This window comes from Passer montanus, unplaced genomic scaffold, assembly GCF_014805655.1.
Source record: "Passer montanus isolate IOZ18808 unplaced genomic scaffold, ASM1480565v1 scaffold14, whole genome shotgun sequence".
In the NCBI taxonomy this organism is placed as follows: Eukaryota; Metazoa; Chordata; class Aves; order Passeriformes; family Passeridae; genus Passer; species Passer montanus.
This window is the reverse complement of record NW_024360941.1, coordinates 5,737,828-5,759,138: the sequence shown is the minus strand read 5'-3', so window position 1 is coordinate 5,759,138 and position 21,311 is coordinate 5,737,828. Positions and strand designations below refer to the sequence as shown.

At 41.3% G+C, this 21,311-nt stretch overlaps 1 protein-coding gene across 3 annotated transcripts in view; it reads right to left on the bottom strand.

Annotated features, from left to right (window-relative positions):
• Window positions 1-20,925, bottom strand: part of TLL1 (tolloid like 1) — a 127,331-nt gene extending 106,406 nt beyond the window's left edge. Inside the window, exon 1 of one of the 3 annotated variants that reach the window (XR_005626621.1) lies at window positions 19,052-19,337. Coding sequence is in view for 1 of the 3 variants with exons in the window: in XM_039700267.1 (XP_039556201.1) it covers window positions 19,052-19,313 (262 nt within the window). In the remaining 2 variants the exon portion in view is untranslated. Of the gene's footprint in view, window positions 1-19,051 lie in introns of all 3 variants that reach the window. The other 2 variants (XM_039700267.1, XM_039700268.1) reach the window with 2 other exon arrangements.
• Window positions 20,926-21,311: the final 386 nt, after the last annotated feature.

The following is a 21,311-nucleotide window of genomic DNA, read 5'->3' as shown; positions in this document are numbered from 1 at the left end:
GTGAGATCAGAAGCTGAGCAATCACACCAAATTATGCTCCAACCTGAGATGGAAGTTTTAGTTTTGTTCTTCTAGCCAGTATAAACAATAAAAGAAAAGAAAAAACATAATAGGAACTTTTCTAAATATATTGAACAAAACCAGAGACAACCTTATAACTTGCAAGCCTTAGAAGGGAAGTCCACTGGAAAACAAAATAATACTGGATAGATAGGAGATGCTACACAGCAATTCTGTTTCACAAAGATGAATGTGGTTTGTAAGAAGAAAGTTATTTTTTTGTTATTGCTTTTCAGGGTGTTTTTTGTGCTGATGGAAGGCAAAGGTCAGACCTACACTAAAGAAACTTTACCTGATTATTCAGAAGTCAGGGTTCAAGCTTTTATTTGTTGCTGTTTCCATTAATAAAACTGCATCTTGGGCAAACTGAAAGGTGATGCCTGGTTCCAGACTACTGGTGCACAACAGCCTGACTCCATGAGGTGCACTCCTGGGAAGGATGTCTGTGATGGGCTGAGAGGGCAATAAAAGCTTTCAGAGACTGTTCAGGAATGAATGTGTCTAACTAGAAAAGAAACAAACAAAATTGATCCATCCAAATTTTCATTCACCAAAAGCAAATTTAAAACACTGTGTTCCAGCAATATCCCTCTAAAAGAGGAGGAGACAGAAATCCTGAAATTCATTAAATACCTCTGTTAAGCATTTTAACAGACAAACCTAAAAAGGCTCTGTACATAGACAAGAGCCTTTTAATAATTTTTTAAAAAATTAAATAAAGTATTTATTGTTTGTCAACTACATATTATCCTGAGTGGAAAAGGAAGAGGACCAATGTGGAAAAAAAAAAGTCTTTGAAACTGAGGAGCTGTAACACTCAAATTTGAACATAAAACTGTCTGGAAAAGTGATTAAACCTTATAAAAGGACCCGTATGCTTTAGAATATGCCATTTGTACCACAACCTGTCCCTGACATGCAAAAAGAGGGAGCAGCTGTGTGTGGAATCATTTAACTGGGCTATAATGAATTCTAGCTTTTCTAGGAATTACCCAGCAACTGCACAGCAAAGGCATCATTTCATTTTCCCTCTGCCAGGGAGGGAGAAGAGAGTTTTCCCTCTGCCATCCAGCTTCTCACCCTCCTACAGCTCATCCCAGCCTGTTACTCAGTCCACACCTCTTTTTCCATGCTCAAGCTTTAAGACGCTGAGCAACAGGAACTGCTTTCCACACTGCCAAACCTTCAGAGTTGCCACGAAGCCTCAGCTTTATTGTGATTTCTTCTTACTCCATCTTAACCTCTGTATATCAGGGAACTGGAGTCCCCAGAGAGTGATATTTTCATGGGGCACTGGCAGCAGGCAGCACAGGCATGTTGCTTGCTGCTGCTGAAAGCCAAGACACACAGCTAGATCTGAGAGCAAGACCCTAAATGACAGATATGACACAGAAGCAGCCAGCTGTTTCACTGGTTACCTTGCTTCACACAATGCAGCTGGAAGTGTTTTTTGCAGAATCAGAGCTGGAAGGGACTCACAAAGGCCAAGTCCAACTCCTGGTGCGGCACAGGAACACCCTAAGAACCACACCACGTATCTGAGACCACTGTCCAGGCCTGGTGCTCTGACCACTTCCCTGTCCCAGTGCCCAACCTCCCTCTGGGTGAGAAAGCTTTTCCTAAACCGACCTAAACCTGTTCTGACACAAGTTCAAGCCATTGCCTCGGGTTCTGTCAGTGGTGACCAAGAGAAGAGACCTGCCTGGCCTTCCCCTCACAAGGAAGCCGTAACTGCAGTGAGGCCTCCCCTCTGTCTCCTCTTCTCCACACTGAACAGACCAAGCGAGCTTGGAACATTGAAACAGAGTATTCAGGAGACCAAGTAATTTATGTCCTTTCTACCTGTATGAACATTTTCACCAGTACTTGCAGTTCATCCTGGAATGGCTTGTCTTGTAATAACACGAGCTCCTATACCACAGACATTTCTGCACGTAGAGTAAATGGTTTGAAACAAAGACATATTTTGTTTCCAGGAAAAAATGTGCATATTGCATAGATCAGTAAGCTTTTAAAGCAAGTCATCTTCAAATACCAAGTGTCCCCCCTACAGATTTTACTTCTCTAAATTTAATATTAATGTGTTGTGTAAACCAGTGAAGTGGCTGGCAAACGCTTCCATAAAATTTTACATAGAACACATAATGACAGTAAGTTCATATTTTTCATTTACATTACCAAATTACACTAAACCTTCACAATTAAAACCCAAGTTCATGCACTTCTTCGAGTTACAGTTGATCCATCAAACTGTTTCTGTGTCAACATAAACTGCAGCTAGATGTGCCAGCAGCCTCAGTTTAACTGACCTTATAGAGCTGACTGAAAGTGAAGTCTTGCTTTGTAACCACATTACATTCATTTTGACAGCACAAATGAAGCAGACATTTTATAACCAAGACTGGCTAATGTTTTAGTACAATAAGTATCGCAAGTCTAAGCTGATGATCTAAAAAAATTCAAACTGCCACAGCTACCTAAGTACATAAGAATTTAAACAAAACGTCGTTTATATAAGCAACAACTGGAATAAGAATTTTAGAATTATCCAGTTTCTTGCTATTCTTCTAGCTTTGCTGTTGAACAGAAACTTGACAGATCTAGTCAGGGCAAACTTTAAAAATCTCCTTCAGGCAGTCCTCTTTGGGAATATTTTTAGCTCAGTTTATACCTACAAGCAATGCACTGGCCAGCTTTCCTCACAGTCACACCACTGGGTGCACCAACACTGCATTTTATTACTAGCTATATCCACACCAAATCAATCTATAGGCCAGTCTACATAAAGAAGCACTACTCCCTCTCAAACTGGCAGTACCCTTTGTCTACTAAAGACCTACTTTCTGCCACATTAGTGTCAGCAAAACATCAGGAAGAAACTCTGTGCAAACTTTATCTCAAAGAACTCTTTGAGGAAAAAAAAAAGGTAAAACACAAGAAACTTGGGAAAGCAAAGCTCCCTGGGGTAAATTATTAATGTGATATAAAATCCTTAGACAAATGTTACATAGCGAATAGAGATATTAAACAGCTAAACAATATGATGATATGCAATAGTGGTAAAACATAAATACACTTGAGTCCTTAAAAGATAAACCTTCAATACTGGATCTACATCCTTACTTCAGAAGTCAGGATGAAAATAATATTAATAGTTGAGCCAAATTCTGTCCTTTTAGAAGGATAATAGCAGAATTTGCTAGCTTATATTTTTTTCTCAGAAAGAACATCTACATTTAACTATAGGAATTGATTTAGACCACAGAAGGTGAGAGGAATTCCTCTTGCACAAAAATACAAATACAGTGAATTAAAATAAATACAGAATCTAAAGAATTTGGAAATATGTATTTACATTGCCTTCTGCACCTTTACTGTTCTCTCTCCTTGGAGCTCAAAAAATCCTCTTATGAAGCAGAGTGGGGTTTGTTTTTTTTTAATAACCCGAAATTCTTAACTACAGACACTGAGATACACTCATGTTAACAATACAAATCAATGTTTCTCCACTGTGTTAGCTGAAATCTTACATTTTCTGTCATGAGTGCAAAGGATGAGGAACTTTTGGTGGCATCTTAGCAGTGACTCTCTGAAAACTGTGGGCAGGCACAGAAGTCTCTCCTTCTTCCTCGGAGTCAGGAGGAGATAGGGAAAGGACATCTGTGAGAGAACTCTTGGGTGCAACAGAATGAACAAGGTTTTATTGCTGCTCAGGGAGGGGAAGCAATGGGAGAAAATGAGGTCTCCCGGCCTTTCAGCTTTCAAAATCATGACCTTAATATCAATCAACTGCCATAAAAAAAGGAATTCTCTCCTTTCCTCCTGTAGCAAACAGATAGAAAAGTCTATCCACAATGCCTCCACCAGTGCCAAGTCTCAGAATGCAAAGGTGTCAAGGCTGGGAGCACTGATTGTCAGCCAAGGGCTTTAAAAAGAAATGTTAGAAAGCATTTAGCCACCTATACAAAGGGGTCTGAAGACAGACTACAGGATGGGTTGGCATGGTGGGCATAATCCAGCCCTTCTGCTCCCTTGGGAAAAAAAACAGGGACCTCAGCATCAAGCTTGTATGGCACAATTGCATCCCCACAGATGAAGCTGACAGCTGTTTCAGTGGCAGAAGCATGGCTTCACATCACCCTCTGTGCTGGTACACCATGAAAGTCATGCAGAGTAAATTCAGGAAAACCTGAACAAGGAACACACAGTAAAAACTATGAGACGAACCCAAGCGAAAAAAACAAGGCAAAACAAAACAAATGAAACAAACCAGAACCCAATCAATATTTTCTGGTTGAAATACACCAGTAGCATTAACTATTTTTTGTACTTTTTTCTGAGTATGCCCAACATTTCCATCTGGACAGCTGCTTGTCACCCTTGAAAGATGACACATACAGAACACTAACTATAATTAGCATTTCCCTGCTCCAGAGAATTAAGAATATTTTTCTTCTTGGATGCAAAACAAGACAAAATTTATTAAACACTGTCCCATATATCTTCTGTTATAGAGAAAGGCTATTGGGAAATGGTGTATATTTCGCCAAGTTTCCTTTGAGTCAGCTGCAAGGTTCTTACTTGCCAAATGTAGTTAAAATAGAAAGTAGAGAAACTGACAGTAACAATTGAATCAAAAGTTTGGTGCTGCAGTTTTAATTAAAATCAGAGCTAAGAGAAGATAATGAAAGTTTTGGGGGCTAATATGCATGTAAAAGAAACATACCAAAGACCAGAAATAATTTTTTTAAAATTCTGTAAACTCCTCTCTATGCATAGAAGATGCATCATCTACCACACTTAATAACATGTCTGAAATTTGTTTTATTCTATGTACAAAAATTTTTACTACCTTTTTATATATACTTTTTGGAATAAAAGTAATAAAATTACTTTGGCACATAAACACAAGTTGATGTGCTAAAACTGTGTAGGGAAAAAAACCAGAAAATTAGTTGAATGCATGTCTAAAAGCCTCTTATTTTACATGTTTCTGGTAGATTTTACAAGGCATGCTACACTGTTTTCATTGTAGTAAAATCATTTACCAAATATGAAAATCCTAACATACTTGCAGTTCTTTAACATCCCATGGAAGCTTAAATTAATAAAAAGTCAATGCACTCTTGGTCTCTATCACAAAAAGAATTTTTCAAGATATACAGAAGGACACCTGAAGCATTACAGTATTCCTGGACTTCCTAAAATTCACTCCACCAGCCCCAAGGAACTATAGCAAGTACCCTCCAGACTCAGGGGGGAGCTGCAGGATTTATTCCAGAGCATGGTGTGGCATCCAGCCAAAGGAGTAATTTAGCAGAGTTTTTGGCCAAGCAGGAAAGTGTTCCATTTCTTCTGCCATTCATTGAGACCCACGAGGAAACTGAGACAGGAAGTCAGGCTTCCAGATAATAGGAGTGTTCCTAATGATGTCCTTTGGCTCGCAGCACAGAACAGTTCCTCTATGCTCCCCCTTGCTACAACATCTTCTCTCCATATAATTTCCTACTGTAAAGGGGGAACGACAACAGAAGCTTTTAAAATTAGTTTTTCTTTGCACCCAAATCAAAGAGCCTGGTTAAACTACATGGACCATCTGCCTCTTACTGTGTATTAACAACAACTCTTTGTTTGCTTTAAAACAGCTGATTATGCTTTGGAATTCACTTTAAAAAGATTCTCCCATTGCAATGGCTGCACATATATATATATATATATATATATATGAAAACAAAACAAAAAAAACAAAAAAACCCAGTTACACCATAATTACCCAGTTACCTCTTGACTCCACTGGATTGTTGAAAAAAAATACACCTCTAGTAAAGTTCGGTAAAAAAAATACAATTTTTCTTCAGCCTTAAATTCTGACTTCATTAAGGTCACTGCCACCATACCATTCATCTCATTAGAAGTAACAAGAGATCCTAAGAGGAAGAACAGCCTAAGTGAAGAGTTCAGCCTTATAGGTTGCAGCACATAAATCATTTAGTACTCATACATAAATGTGCCAGACACAAAAGTCAGATAAAAATGAAAATACTAATTTATCATAAAGGGAAAGAAACCCCAAAACACAGCACCTTCACTGACTGCTGTGGGTCCCTGCCCAGAGCACAGCTCCCTGCTGTACAGTCCACATCACGGCCCATCCACCACAACCCAGGGTCTGTAACACATCATTGTTGCACGGTTCTTCCACATCCCACCTGCTGGATCTGCTGTATCCCACAGCAGGACACAAGGCAGTGCTATTTTAGCTATGCTAGTCCAAAGAGATGAAATTCAAAGTTTACAAGGCTGGCAGCTACTTTTTCTTACACCAATCTCACTGAAAGAAAAAGTGTAACAAACTCCCTGACCCAAAATCTTTATAAGCCAAGGCATTTTACCAGGTACTGAGCAATCCACGGCAGTGTCCAAAAGCAAAACCAGAAGAACTGTACAAGAACAATTAATCCATATTTAACTGAACAACAGTTTGGAACAAAATACCACCAGGAATTTCAATATGTGTATCATTAATTAAAAGTCACTACTTTAGCAGCAGGTAAACTACAGAGAGCAGTTTGATCTGCAGAAAAAAAGCCCTCACAGAAATTTCAGCTGGAAATCCTCTGTGGCTGCAGAAGGCTCAGTACAGGATAATTTACCTATCATTTGCATCTCAGTTTTACCAGATTACCTGGCTTTGCCTGGCAAATAACCCATTCTCTATGATTTCTCTAAGCACCTCTCCAGCCTTAAACACAGATACCTGTGAGTCCTCATGCAACAAGCAGGGAGGGAAACTAAATCCAGAAGTGATGCCAAAGAGAGCAGAAAGGAAAGATGCAGTGTGTGCCCTGGGGAACAAGGAATCCCTGTAGCTCCATTAGTGCAGGAGCAAATCTTGCACATTGTCCTTTCCAATGGACAGCCAGCTGTACAAAGGGCTTATTTCCATATCAGTACAGCATAAAAGGAATCACAATTGAGGAATCACACAAAGAATGGGAATGTTAACTTTTCTCATTAGCAGTTGCAAGTGCATCCAAAATCTCATCTAGGTCTTTGCTAATTTTGGTGACACATCATCTGCTTGTTGGAAGAACATTTCCCCACTGATAAAACCTAGGATACTTTAGGTCAATGAAGACAAGCCAGATTATGTGAGCAGAGACCACGGGTCAAATAATTTTTTTCTTCTATAAGATTATGTAGTTAGAATTAAGGATTACTATTTTTTTTCCTTGTGGCTGTTATTTAGTCTGACCTTGTTCATAATTAGGAAAGACAAACAAAATATTTGGAAAGACTTGATTGTAAGTGTGAGTAATTCAGGAAATTATTCAATTTCTTACACAAACCTGAACTTAGAATGTCTAGATCAATAAATCAGTAAAAAAACATTATATGTGATGGAATGCCATACCACAGACCAAATAAATCTAAGACATGTTATTAAATATCTCAAAAAAATAGCCAAGAAAAATTAATTTTGTTCAAGTTGATACAGATTATCATGACTTTATCTGGCTCTCCACATTTTTGATTTAAAACACCACAGAATATTTTTGATTTAAAACACTACATTTCTCCCTAAAACTTTAGCTTTAGCTAAAAGTTCTGCATATATCCATAAACACATTACTGATCTAGGAGGCATCTTTGTGTTTGGCTCTCTTCCATAATGCAAAAGGAAGCGTATGTTATAAATTCTCTTTACTCATGCTTCACTTGTGTAGACACACTGACTGTGATCCATCAGCACTACAATCCATATTTAATTCAGCTTCTTTCAAATTAAAGGTATTATGAATGAAAACATCCAAAAAGGATTGGACTAGGTTTCTGTATTTTCACCTGAATTTTATGTGTGAAAAGATTTCATCCTCAAGAATGCAAATAAAAAAACTGGGGAAAAAAAACCAGGAAACTCCTCTCCTACTCTCCCTGCTCTCTATTGCTCCTGCAATTTAGTGATCAAAGGATCAAAAAACTTTATAAAATGAATCTTTTCATGAAGGGGAAAGATTTTTCTCCTTACTTCTTTCCTTTACCATGTAACTCCAGAAAACTCCATAAGTAAAGCCAAGAACTTTCTTCAACTAGAATCCTCAGTCAAATCTAGACTCATTTATCACCTGCAGTTCTCACTCTGGCCATGATTTAAGTTCAACACTCTGAAGAAACAACATCAGAAAGAAAACAGAAGTTTCCAAAACACAAAAGTAACAAACTGTGTGGTTAAATGCAAGATTTGCACAGAGTTAGGCTATGTTGTAAGGTTACTTATTTCTATACAAGCAATCTAAGAGCTATCTAAGCAATCTAGAGCTTTTCCAATCCATCCAAACTACACACAGCTGTGGGAAAAAAAATACTTTCTGCTCCCTTCTTATTTTGCCATTAACTAATTCTTCAATTTAATAAATAAATGGGAACATTAGTACACCTATTCCTCCTAGTTTTCCAAGATCTCTTTATCTCCTAGCAGCCTCTGCATTAAAAAAATGTGTTAATTTGGGGATATTGCAAATCACTGAAAGATTTCAGTGCTTTGATTGTGATTGAAGACTTCAGGGCCTGTCAAATTTCACCTAATGGTACGTGATTGACACCAGTTTCACATGCCTGCTGTATTTTGTAACAAATGGCTTCTTATCTTTGACTTTACATTTCTTGAAATTATACAGATAAGGAACTGTATATACAACTGCAACCATCATGTTTATCAGCATCTTGAGCCATTTATTAGATTGCCCAATTAATAGAGTATTCAGCTATGACAAGAAGAAACCTATCTCTAAAGGTTGAGAAATTGTTGCAGTAATCAAAATCCAGTCTTATCCTGCAGCTTCTCTTAAAGGGAAAAAAAGAGAAAATCAGATGCTCTTCAAGCTGCTGGATTTTTTTCACACCCCAGTCCAGCAAGAAAGAACCTGTAATCACAAGGTCACTGAATGCAAGATTTCATGATACTCTTGTGTTAGTGATGACAACTACAGAAACTGGGGCAAAAATCCAACTGCCTTCATTGATGTGCCTGCAAAGCATGTGAGCACATGCATATAAGTAAGCCATAGCCCAAGTACACAGAAGTTAATTAGTCAGCTCTGCTTATTACTTATGCACCTATAAACATTATCTCTAAAGTAGCTGGAAACACACACACTGAGTCCAATGGCCTCTAGGTCAGATTTACACACAAGTTACCTTGGCATTTATAAGTGTGGGAAAAGCAAAAAGAAGAAAAGCAGCCACACAATCTGTACACATGACTTCAAAGAGCCTCTAGAGATAGTTCTACAGGCATCTATATTTCAGTGGTAGCTCCTTAGGTAGTCAGGTGAGTGTGCGCATACCTGTGGTTTACAGAAAAATGTGTACAAGTGCTCCACTGGACCCAAACATTCTATAAACATAGCTAAATGCAGTTTTATTCTTGTATGCCTGCATACATTCATTTTCATCAGCTATAGTTGGTCAATGAGTTTTCAGTGATATTGAGCTTTGAAATTAATTCACATCCCAAAATAGCTAAATTGCATTTATCTTTTAGGCATGCTACAAGACATGAGTTTTTGAAATAGCACTTAGGGAGGGCTGAGGAACAAAGGAACTGCAACACTGGATCATATCCAAGGTCCTGTCTTTGACAGCAGTCACCACCAGCTGCTTCACAGAAAGAAACAAGAATTTGCAGTAGGTAGACAGGCATAATCTTGCCACATATTGGGGTTCATCCCTGTTTCAAGCTACTAAATACTGGCTTAAACTCTGAAGACTGAGGTATATATCCACTTGAAAATCACTATTGCTACCATTACTAAATATCAGCCCTCCAGATACCCCTGCTACCTATGTAAATGTCATATCATATATCCAAATACTGACTCCATGGAATCCTTTAGCAGATTTCAATAGAAAAAATAGTTGTATGAAATCCCCACGTCTCCTAGTCTCTGTTTTGAATTTTCCACATCAGAATTAAACAGACTAACAGAAGTAGAAGCAAATATCTTCTATTTTATAATTTTGTATAACTTCTGAAATTGTTCATGTTTATCATGTTCTTTCTCTTTCATTTTCCTCTTTGATAACTTGAATATCTTTTTACCCTGTTTTCATGAAACAATTTTTCCAATAATGCAACCTTGAGTAAATTAAACACCCATGCAAGCCTGGTTCCTCAGCGGTGTACAGGCTGAATTATTGTCTTTTATCTAAGGGTTTATTGTGGGTTTTTCTTTCACAATTTCCTTTCCAAGTATAAAAAATTAATATCTGTAAGTTATCAGAAGATAATGCAATTATGGCATATCAGCAACAACAGAAAAAGGATTCCACAACTCAGTCCTGAATCACTAGTCTTGAAGAGCTCCATAGTTAAAGACTGAGTAATTTATATTATGACAAAAGGATGGGCTGATGGACATATCAAAGATGCTGGTACTAAAATGAAGGTCATAAAAAATGGGTAACATGCCTTCAACATGGTGCTGGCAATTTTTCATGGAAACATACTATGCTCTTCATTAGAAAAGGGCTAAGCATGCTGCCTGAACACAAGATACCTAATTTATCCATTTGTCTATACATTTACACAAGGGATGAAGGACAGAAGCATAAGTATGGAAACAGTTGTAAAGTAGTGTGGGATAACTCACCTACAAATAAAGCTGAAGTAAGAGCACAATTTTAAGAGTAATGTTGAGTAAGGGAAAAAAGCAAGTACAAGTGAAAAAGAAGTTGTATGCTAATTTGTTATAAATTTAAGGACATTTTACCAGATGGAGAAATTGGGCAGTTCATCGTCATGTTCTCACACCCGCAGAGTTGTTCTCAAACTACTCCTTATGAAAGCAAATATAATTCACTCTGCAAGTAAACTGTTTAAATAAATCTTGATATTATATAAGAACCATCTGAAATTCTTTTCTTTGCTTATCTGAATACATCATCTGGAAACATCAGAAATTCTGCCTTTTGACCACTCTGGACAATCATTGAGCCCTAAGCAAAATTCTTATCCACTTTTGGGAAAGTGGAAAGGTGTTGAAGGTCTTTAGTGCTACAATGCTCATGACAGCAAGAATGCACCTAAGTAGCACCTATTAAAACATCAGACACCAATAAAATGTATTTATTTTTGTTTGATAATGATTAAACTTGTTATTAGGAATATATTTAACTGCTGCTACCAGCATGAGAACAATGTTATTCATCTGTGCAACTATTTTGATACAACTCCCTGGCTGATGTCCTTGTCCCCTCACTTCCTACAAGAGCTGATACTTGAGTTCCACTGTACAATTTACAATAACCAAGAATCACAATGTGACAGGAGAGGTACTGGCACCTTTCAAATGAAGCAATGTGTCTCTGTCATTCAGTTTCTGTAGAAAAAGACTTGAAATTCACAAGGACAGCAAGACAGAGAATTTCCAAAGCCAGATTTAAATGCACTGAAAATGAATTTTGAAATAAAAATACATCCTTTGCAATTTTGTGCCCTGATTTTGCTGCTTATTTCCTGATCAGGCGTCACTTACGACCATCAAAATGAAGGAAAAAGTTTCAAAATCAATTCTAGTCAATTATTGATGGACCTTTTTATCATTACAGTATATATAGCAAAGAAACTGGTTTAATAAACACTGCATATCCTATTAGGCATCGTATTTCACACACCTCAAGAAAAAAATTAGGAGTTATTTTAGAATAATATTGATTTTTAGGCACTTTGGTCTTGAGAATCTCTGTTTTGTAATATTGAAGAGAAAACCCACAAACCTACATTTTGGAGCGTTATTGCTCTTTAAGAGCTATCTGATTGTGCTCAAATATTTTCAAACACCTGATACTTATTGTCACTCAATATTTGCACTTGCAGGCCATTACTCAGACATAACTCCCCCCAAAAAGCCAAAAGTAAAAAAGCCATCTGAGAGTGTCTGTCTGAGTGAGAGCTGCCTCTGCAGCAGCCTGCAGGAGCAATCACTCACATGGGTCGCACACCGGCACTCTGCGTATGTCCCCAGCACAGCCACCACCTTCACACTTCCCTGCTCAACCTGTGCTGCTATTTATACAACCTCTGCACTTCAAGTGCTTAGAGTACTCCTGCTCCTGCTGGTCAGCAAGGGACTGTCTGCACATCAAATCTTGATATTTAGGTACGGGAGCCCAACAGAGAAAGAAGGTTCACGTATGCTTTCTGCATAAACATTTGTAGCTGGATATTTCAGGATTGGCTGTGCAGTGCCTAACAGATCATTGCAGCCCACTGAGCATCCAGCACGAGGCCTCTGAGAACATGCTGGTCACACACAGCCCACTCATCTTTCACCTCCTCCTCATTTCCAGCTGTGCTCACAGGTGCCCAGTTTCTCTGCTGCAGAACTATCAAAGCACTAGAGGACAATCTTACAGAAAGCCTGATGATGAGCTAGAAGTTCTATTTGGAGGGAATAACTGATAATTGTAAGCAAGAGAATAACACATTGAGGGAAGAAAACAGGGAGGAGTAGAAGACCAGTCAGGCAGCACAAGGAAAAGCTGAAAAACAAGCGAAAAGTGCATTCAGTGGAGGGGGAATCCAGAAGCAAGAAAACTTGCCACAGTAACAATGAAAGAAATTATAGGAAAAGAAGTAGAAGATACACAGCAGACACAAAGAATGAATATGCATTAAAACACATTAACAGATTGGCCATTATTTCTCAGCCAAGAAAAATATCCTGACAAGACAGAACTAAAAATACACAAAGATTTCTCTAGTCACACTTTCAGTTCTGTTACTCTGAAGAGATGTAGTAGGGAGGTGGGGAGAGGTTGCTTCTGGTTAAGAATGGGGGGTATGGACTGCATCCAATAATGACTGAAACAAGGAGGTTAGAAAGGTCCTAAAGAGGCTGAGAAAACTCTGAAAAACCCCATGAAATGCTGCTCATCCAACTGAAAGCTTTGAAAGGCCAAAATTTAGTTTTGCTCTGTAACACTGCTCTCAGAATTTATCTTTTCGACAGATACATTTAAAAACAAAAAAATAAATACTAGAATATTTTTCTTAAGTTGAAAGCCAGACTATAAAAAGCTATTTCAGTTTAAGCATAAATACATCTTGTCTAAAAAAAGACTAGAGATTTCTTCTATTGTTCATTCACTGTTATAAAATTTAGACTACTATAATGCACCCAGAAAGGGAAAAAAGAAGTCTTCCTCTTCAGAAGGTCCACTGGGCTTGTGAAAACCAGAAGTTGACTCTCCAATCTTGCAGCTCTTCCATTTTACAGACCATCTGTCACCACTATGCACCACAGACATGACTTTCTCTCCAAAAAGAAGTGAATGAAATCATGTAATAAGCCTATCAACCCTATTGTCCAGAGGGGTAATCAGAATGACATAATGCAGATATCCAGGTGTGGTGAGTGTTTCAGAGTTTGCCTTGGGGACTCGATTCCAAGCTCAATTAGATTTGTCAATTAGACTTGTTTTGCAGTGATGTAATACTGCTCCTTGCAGGTCACTCGTTCGACACACCGGATATATATTCAGAAACAGACGCCTATGGAAAGTGGTCTGGACATGAAATTGAGCCTTTGGTGTGGAAGGACATTCACAAAGACAGAACATAAAACATATTCATTTAATGTAGTTTTCCCAGAGTTTCATATTGAATTAATCTTTTCAATGAAGCTGAGGAGGAAAGAACTTTATGTTCTCACAAATCTCCTTCAAAGGTGTTAAGATACCACATTTAAGGACATAAAAGATAAAGTAATGGTGGAGAATTCTGGGGGGAAAAAATATTTTAAAACTAAATTTGTCAGTAGTCTTATTTGCCTTATAAGTTTATCCACAGCAGGATGGAAACCAGTTGGGAAGACTATTCAGGAAAGCTTGTTTCTCTTTCAGCTGCCTACACTATGCATTTACTACATGAACAGTCACAGTTCTGTCAATCTGGCAAGTGATATTAGCAGCACAACCTCTATATTAGTACAAACTGCACAATATAGCTTTAAGAGTCTACTACATGACTGAACTATAAATACAAAAGATCTTGATTACCTAAATCATACAACAGATTCAAAATACAGAATCAGAGGCTCTAAGAATTCTCCTATTACCAGAATGCACAATTAGAATGCTTACAACTGAACACACGTCCCAGAGCACAAGAGGGAAACTAACATAAAAATGCAGCAGTATAGAAAGCTGCTGCTACAACATCAGGAAACAATAGTTAGATTGCAGTTACAGATGACACTGCATAATAATTGTAAACAACATTTACCATCAATCTTTCCTGTTCAGCTATTTTACAAATAAAAGATATTATTAGGTTGGATGCTTCAGTGATGTGGGAAATAGTAACTTCCCTGCTACATACAGTCCAGACTTCTTTATTATTATTTATAAAAGTGCAAAGTAAAGAAACTAGTTCCTCAGATTCTTCAGGAGGGAGAAATGAACATGTAAGGACAGTCTGTCTTAATTTTCTCTAATTCTCAACCAGGCAGGCATGCATGCATACAGACTTTGTTCTTAGTCAAATAAGTGCATGCTAACCAAGTTTCAAGGTATAAAACTGTAAATTTAATTGCTTGTTTACAATATTTTTTGACATTTTTATCTAGCTTCACTGAGGGAAAAAAAGAGCAATTCATGCATCATTTGAAAGCAAAGAAAATTCCAATTAACTGAGTTTTGGCAGGGGGAGTAATCCAAACTAACTCCACTGAAAACTGTAAAATTTTCAATGACATTTTCTTTGGGAGAGCTTCTCCTAGTACAAGACAAAATTTCTAGTGCAAAAAAAACCCCAAAAAACAGGCCCAGAAAAGGGAATAATAATAGCCCAAGGGACTCAACTTCAAGCTTATTTCCAAAACCTTTAACATTTGTTTTAGGAAGTGAAATACCTCACAGAAGAAATGCTAAAAGACTTATCTGAGGACAGTCAGCTGTCCAGAGGCTGAAACAGACCTCAGCACTGTAGCTATACAACAGAATGGAGATTTCTTGCCTAATCTCCCACAGTTCATGGTATTTTAATTGGAAGACCACACCAGAGTACACCCACGTTTTTTGCTTTGCTTTGTTTCAGGAAAACAAAGTTGTTGAGAAGACAAAACAAAAGCCTTCAAAAAACCTTGAGTATCAACTAAGTGCAGGCTATGAACAAGTATCACAGGATGGGAAATTATTTTTCTAGCCATCTCACTCTCTGTGTTTCTCAGCAGATATCCTGAATAAGTCATAAACTGTCGTAAGAATGGGAAAAAAAAATAAAAACTTCAGGAATCCACAAATAAATGCAGGTGCATGCTGCAATCTGAAAAGTCTGATGATGCCCCTTGAAATCTAACTCAGCATTTTCTTCTTTGGAATGATATCTGATTATACAAATGCTGATCTAGGCCCTTAGAGTATGGCGTTCCCAGTTTCACATCTTCTGGCAAATTAGATCTTGAAGATGAACTAAGAATGCCTTACACTTGAACTCACAACGGTAAACACTGAGGGCAATATCCTGCAGAGAGACACAAGGAAGCATCCGAGACATCAGAAGCACAGAAACTGTGTTACATCACATCCCGCTGTTACAGTGTGCCAGGATTCTTGTTGTAAGGAGGAGTAGCGTGACCCAAAATTCACACACAGGTTAAAGGTCCGCATTCAAACCTACGGGAAACCACACAGCTCATCAAGTTCTTCTGCACAATGTCAACAGCTTCCTTCCAATGGCTGTCTCCCCAACAGCATCATAACATTTCTCCAGGCCCTTCTTTTCCCTGAAGCTCCAGGGCTCTCAATGTGCTGGCTTTTCTGAGACTGTACTTTGGGGTTGCCGCATAAAATAACTGCTGGTTTAGATGCAAATGGCAACATCAGCTCCAGAAACACCTCCTAGTTCTACAGGGCATCTGACAGACATCTGTTATTTGTAGATTTTTCAAAAAGCTGAAAATATTGTAAGAAAATGTACTTTTCAGCCTCTATAGCATCCTGCACTGTGCTGCTCCTGGGAGTTTTAAGTCAAAGCAACAGTGTGATTCCTTGTGAAAAAGTTAAAACACACATATAGCACCCATAAAAAAACCCCACAGAATACTCATAAATAACGCCTCAGAGGCTTTCACATTGTGTTTCTGGTAAATTCCTTCAGTTTCTTCACAATAAAACAGGGAGAAAGGAACCTACCAAGAGAACATTTATTCAATGGAATAGGCATCTATAAGGATATACAGAATTATAACTTCATCTAACTATGGATCTCATGCCTCATGTGCAGAGCTTTCTCTCACAAGAGTGCAAACGTAGTCTGTGCAGTAAAAAACTAAGCCGCAAACACTACTCACTGGAGAAAATTTGAATGTAAATAACTTCTAAAATACAGGTGAAACAATCTTGCATCAGCATATTTGGGGGTAGGTCAAATTATTCTAACATGTCTAAGATTTGCATGGGTATCACTGAAGTTTTTGAACTAGGTAAAACCATAAATGACTTTGGATGTTTGCTAAGCTGCAGAAACTCACTTCTATCTGGTTCCTAACAGAAAGCACAGACCCAACTGACCAGCCTGAACAGCTTGGGGAAAAAAAAAAAAAAAACAACCACTTTTACAGGCTCAGCTGCAAGCCCTCAAGATGCAGTAAAAGCAGGTGTTAATTATATCTACAAAGCTTGCATACCTTGAGTGTTATCTCAGCAAGAATTCCCTTATTTTATCCCGTTACCTTGCGCACAGAGTGACACACAAATTTGAGTGTGAACGTCTCACACCCCTGAGGTGAAGCCTGGCTTTGTCCTTCATTAGGGTCTCACTGTGGAACCCATCCTAATGGCAGAGATCAGTAAATTTACTCCTGGGAGCCCAAAACCCACCCCAGATGATAAGAGCTGACCTGGGGAGAACACACACTTGGGCTGTGCTGCTAAAAGAGGTTGAGCACCCACTGCTCCCAGCATCTTTGATCAGGCACTTTACAGGCTGAAATTAATGGAACCTTTAAGGAAGGTCTAGCAGGAAAAGTAAATTGGGAAATACTCTTAGAGGATCAGTTTCATTGATACATAGCGCTTTCAGTTTTTTACTAAAAATGATGGGTACATGGTACACACTCAGTGTGCAGCATTGAGGCACATTTTTATTTCTGAAGAACTTACCACACACTAAGAAGCAAACAAAAAAATACAGTTTTTTTTACTGGATAGACATCCTCAAAGTGGCAGCTTTTAAGACTAAGAGGAACTACACACAGGTAACTCTTCACACACCTACCTATCTCTTGTCCCTGTAGTACCTAAGCTCCCTATACTTGTGAAGCAGCACAAGTAAGAACTTCAATAAAATGTTTCCATGGGCCAAATTTTCCAAACAAATGCTTCTTTCTCCAGGCAAAACAAAGTGATGGCAGAGAATTGGCAATGCAGATCAAATTGCAGTCTCCTACTGTTGTCTTTCTCTCATGCATAACCTCAAAACACTTAGTATCATGAATTATAATTGCTAATTATTCCCACTATGAAACAAGAATCCCACAGCAAACTGAGAGTAAATAGGCATTTCTCATTATATGAAATGATGCATATGAATCTTCTTAAATAATTACAGACCAGAAGAAAAGAGTTTAGGTTAACAATGACCAGTTACTTATTTGGGAGTGTTAATTGAGGAAAAAAATAATGTTTTGATTGCAGTTGCTTCTGTTCTTTTTGAACTTGAACATTCTTCAGTAGTACACAAGTCAGACCTAACAATTCACACTTAAGAACAAAATATTTTTGTGATTAGAAAAACAGAGCGTCTGCATATTTGGCATATATGTACACCACATTCTCTTCAATAAATTAAAGAAAACCACACAAATATAGAGAACACAACCTTTGGCTGAACTAGTTTTCAGAATACAAAATAACTAATTAATGTAAAGGAGGCTGCTAGAAAACTTGAGCACTTGTTCAACAATAAAACTGTTGGGAATGGACCAACCACTGTTGTTGATAAAAAAGCATCACTGAGATACACATGCCTACTGAAATACCAGTGAACCCGGTTCCTGAGGTCAGTTCTTGTTACTGATAACTTTAACGGGTGAAGAATTGTATCTGGCATTAGAGAGGCTGCAGTCCTAAATCAGTAGGATAAACGTTCTAGAAAACCACTGTACAAAGAGAGAAGAAGCTGTACCCCAGCTCTTCCCGCACAGTGTGGAAAAGGATCTGTCAGGCACCGAGCCCGCCCAGGGCACACGCTGTGGAACACCAGCCCGCAGCAGCACCAGGCGGGCTCTGGGAGCGGGACGCGTGGGCTGAAACCCCGGCAGACAGTCACCGCCCCCGCGCAGCCCTCCCGCTCGGGAGCCGCACTCATCGCATCCACATCCCCGGGGCGGCCGCCGCCGAGAGCTCGCCCCGGCCCAAGGCAAGGGGTGCCCGGCCGGGGAGCGACAGGTTGGGATGGAACAAGGCGAGAGGCAGGCGGAGGCGGCACCCGCTCCGGCCGCGGGGGCGGGCAGGGCCCCGGGAGAAGCCGCCACCCTCCGGCAGAGCCCGGCCCGGCCGCTCCGCGTTGCCGGCTGGTGCTGCGGGGCGCAGTCCCGCCTCGACACCTTCGAGCCCCGCCGAAATGCTCTCTGCAACTTCCGCGGCTCCGGCGGCGCCCTGACCCGAGGGCTCCTCGGCCGCACGACGGCCCCGGGGCCGCGGAGCGGTGGCGGCCGGTCCAGCCCTGCCCGCCGCCGCGCCTCTCCCCAGCCCCGCCGGAGACCGTAGGGAAGTAAGTGGGAAGTCCCAGAAAAGCAGGTCCTGGGTACCGTGCCCTGCTGAGGCGGCTGGATGCAGGGCTCCGGCTGCGCTCGCCGCCGCTGCCCCGGGAGGGAGCAGGTGAGCCCGGGACTCCCCCCACACGCACCCCGCGTAAATAAAGCCGAGACAAAGTCACCATCTGGGGAGGGGGCGGGGAGCTGCATTAGACGGGGAAGTCACTTACCAGCTTTGCAAGGATCCTTATAATCTATCGCCTCGGCTTTATCCTCTTCAGTGAAATCGTAAGTGTAGTCATAATCAAGGCCAGAGCAGGAAGAAGGCTTCCCGCAGACAGTCCACCCGGCCAGCCACAGTGCCATCCTCCAGCAAAGCATCTTCATCCTCCCTCGGGCGGAGAGGTGGCGAGCAGGGCGAGGGTGAGCTAGGCGGCCGGCTCTGCTGTCCACGCCGGCTTGGTAAAGGAGGGTAAGGGATGGAGAAACCATAGGTTTTGGGGGAGGTTGGTATGTTTTTCCTTCTCCACCTGGAGGCTCTTCCAAGAGACGGTGCTCCCTAGGTAGCCCCAGTCAGACGGGTGCGACACAGAGTGAGGAGCATGAGCGCCGCTGCCCCCCCTGCCCCCTCGCCGGGGAAAAGTCGCTGGGTGTGTGGGTGGGCGCAGGGGGTGGACTCAGTCCGGGAGATCCTGTCTGTCAGGGCTTCCCCTCGCCTCTGTCAAAACCCAGCCAAACTTCCCGCGGAGGAGGAGGCGGCGGCGGCTGCTGCCCGCGTCCCGCTCCGCGCCCGGCCCGCGCCCCGCTGCGCGCCCGCCGACCGCCGCGCTGCCGACCCCGGTCCCGCTGATGCTGCCAGAAGATGGATCCGGGCTGCACATCAGCAAACTACCTCGAGGAGAGGGGAAAAAAAGAAAAAAAAAAAAGGAGGAAGGGAAGAAAAGGGAGCGGGGAGGAGGGAGAGGGAGGTGGGGTGCACTACAGCAAACCGCGGAGCTCTACTGATGGGAGGCAGCAGCTATACTGGAAGGAGCAAAGTGTCAGAGTTTCGCCCCCCTCTGCACAAACACTCTAAGCTCTGTCTCTGTCCTGTCCCCCCTCCTCCGTCCCCCTTTAACTTACGAAAACCTTACAGGCAACTAACACACAGTCGTCAGCATCCTGCTTACTTATTCATACAGTCAGGGTCAGGATCCGGGCTGCTTCTGATCTGCTCCCTTGATAGTGTGTCTTATGGAAACACACGCGCATTCACTATACGCCTCTATCTCCATATAGCTTTCTCTCTAGATAAGCAGTGCATGGCATTTAAACAACAACAACAAAAGGATCGAGATCAGATAAAACAATGCACAGATCGACACCCGGCAGCCAAAAAAGCGCGAGAAAATGGGTGCTGAGGAGGACGATGAGAAGAATTAACTACAATTTAGGAGACAGGAAAATAAATCAGTGTCTGTATATTTCCCCCTCTGCTGCTGCTGCTTTGCAGTGTTAGCCCCATGAGCTGAAGGGTGGGGGTTAAGGAGCGAGGGGGAGGGGGAAAGAGAAAAGTTTAAGAGCCCACAGTTTGTTTAAAACAGAAGAAGGCATTATAAAAGGTCCACTGGTCTCCAGAAGTTCAGCCAAGCAGCTGGGAGCCGGTTCCAAAATGAAAGTAAGAACAAACAAACAAACAGAAAAAAAAAATAATCAAAGCAAACAAAAAGTAAAATTGCAGCATGCAGCAGCAGCGCAGAGATCTTGCAGTCGGGCTTTCCTGCTCTCACGTGGATCTCCAGGAAAGTGGTGGAGGTTTATTTTCCAAGCGAAGTTTCCGCGGGAGCCACCGCCCCGCTCCGCGGTGTCCTGCCTCGCCTGGCCCGGCCCCGCCGCGCTTCAGCGCCGAGGCGCCCCGAGCTGCCGCCGGCTGCGCGGGGCCGGGTTTTGTTTTAAAGCCCGAGAAGGGATCAGCGCGCAAAGCCTCATTTCAGCCGCTCAACCTGGAGAGGGAGGGGGAGGAGGGGCAGAGATACGTGCTGCTGGAATAAAATAAGATCAAACGGGGAAACAAATATGTATACATGTATAGGTAGCTAAAGATCTCCCTGCCTGCCTCCTCCCCTCCCCCGAGACGGGCAGCTCCGATCCTGCAGAAACGCCTGAAACTGTTTCAGACCAAGGTGAGACTTTTCCGTAGCGAACTCTACTCCTCCTCCTTTTAGGAGTTTCCATGGAAAAGGGCGGGGGGGACGACGAGGGGCGGGTAGAGGGGTGTTTCTTCTGCTCCCATTTCGCCGGGGTGTCACATTTAACACGGACTTTTGAAAGAGCTGCCGCGAAGAAGTGGCTGCGTCTTTCTCTCACGTCCAAGCCCGCACAGGCTCGCTCTCCCCGCAGCACTTCCCGGTAGCCTTCCCTCTGTGGCAGGGCTGGAAATCCGGAGACAGTCCCTTCCCCCGGCTGTGCCAGGAGCGCAGGCAGCGCCGGCGGCGCGCCCCGGCCCCGCTC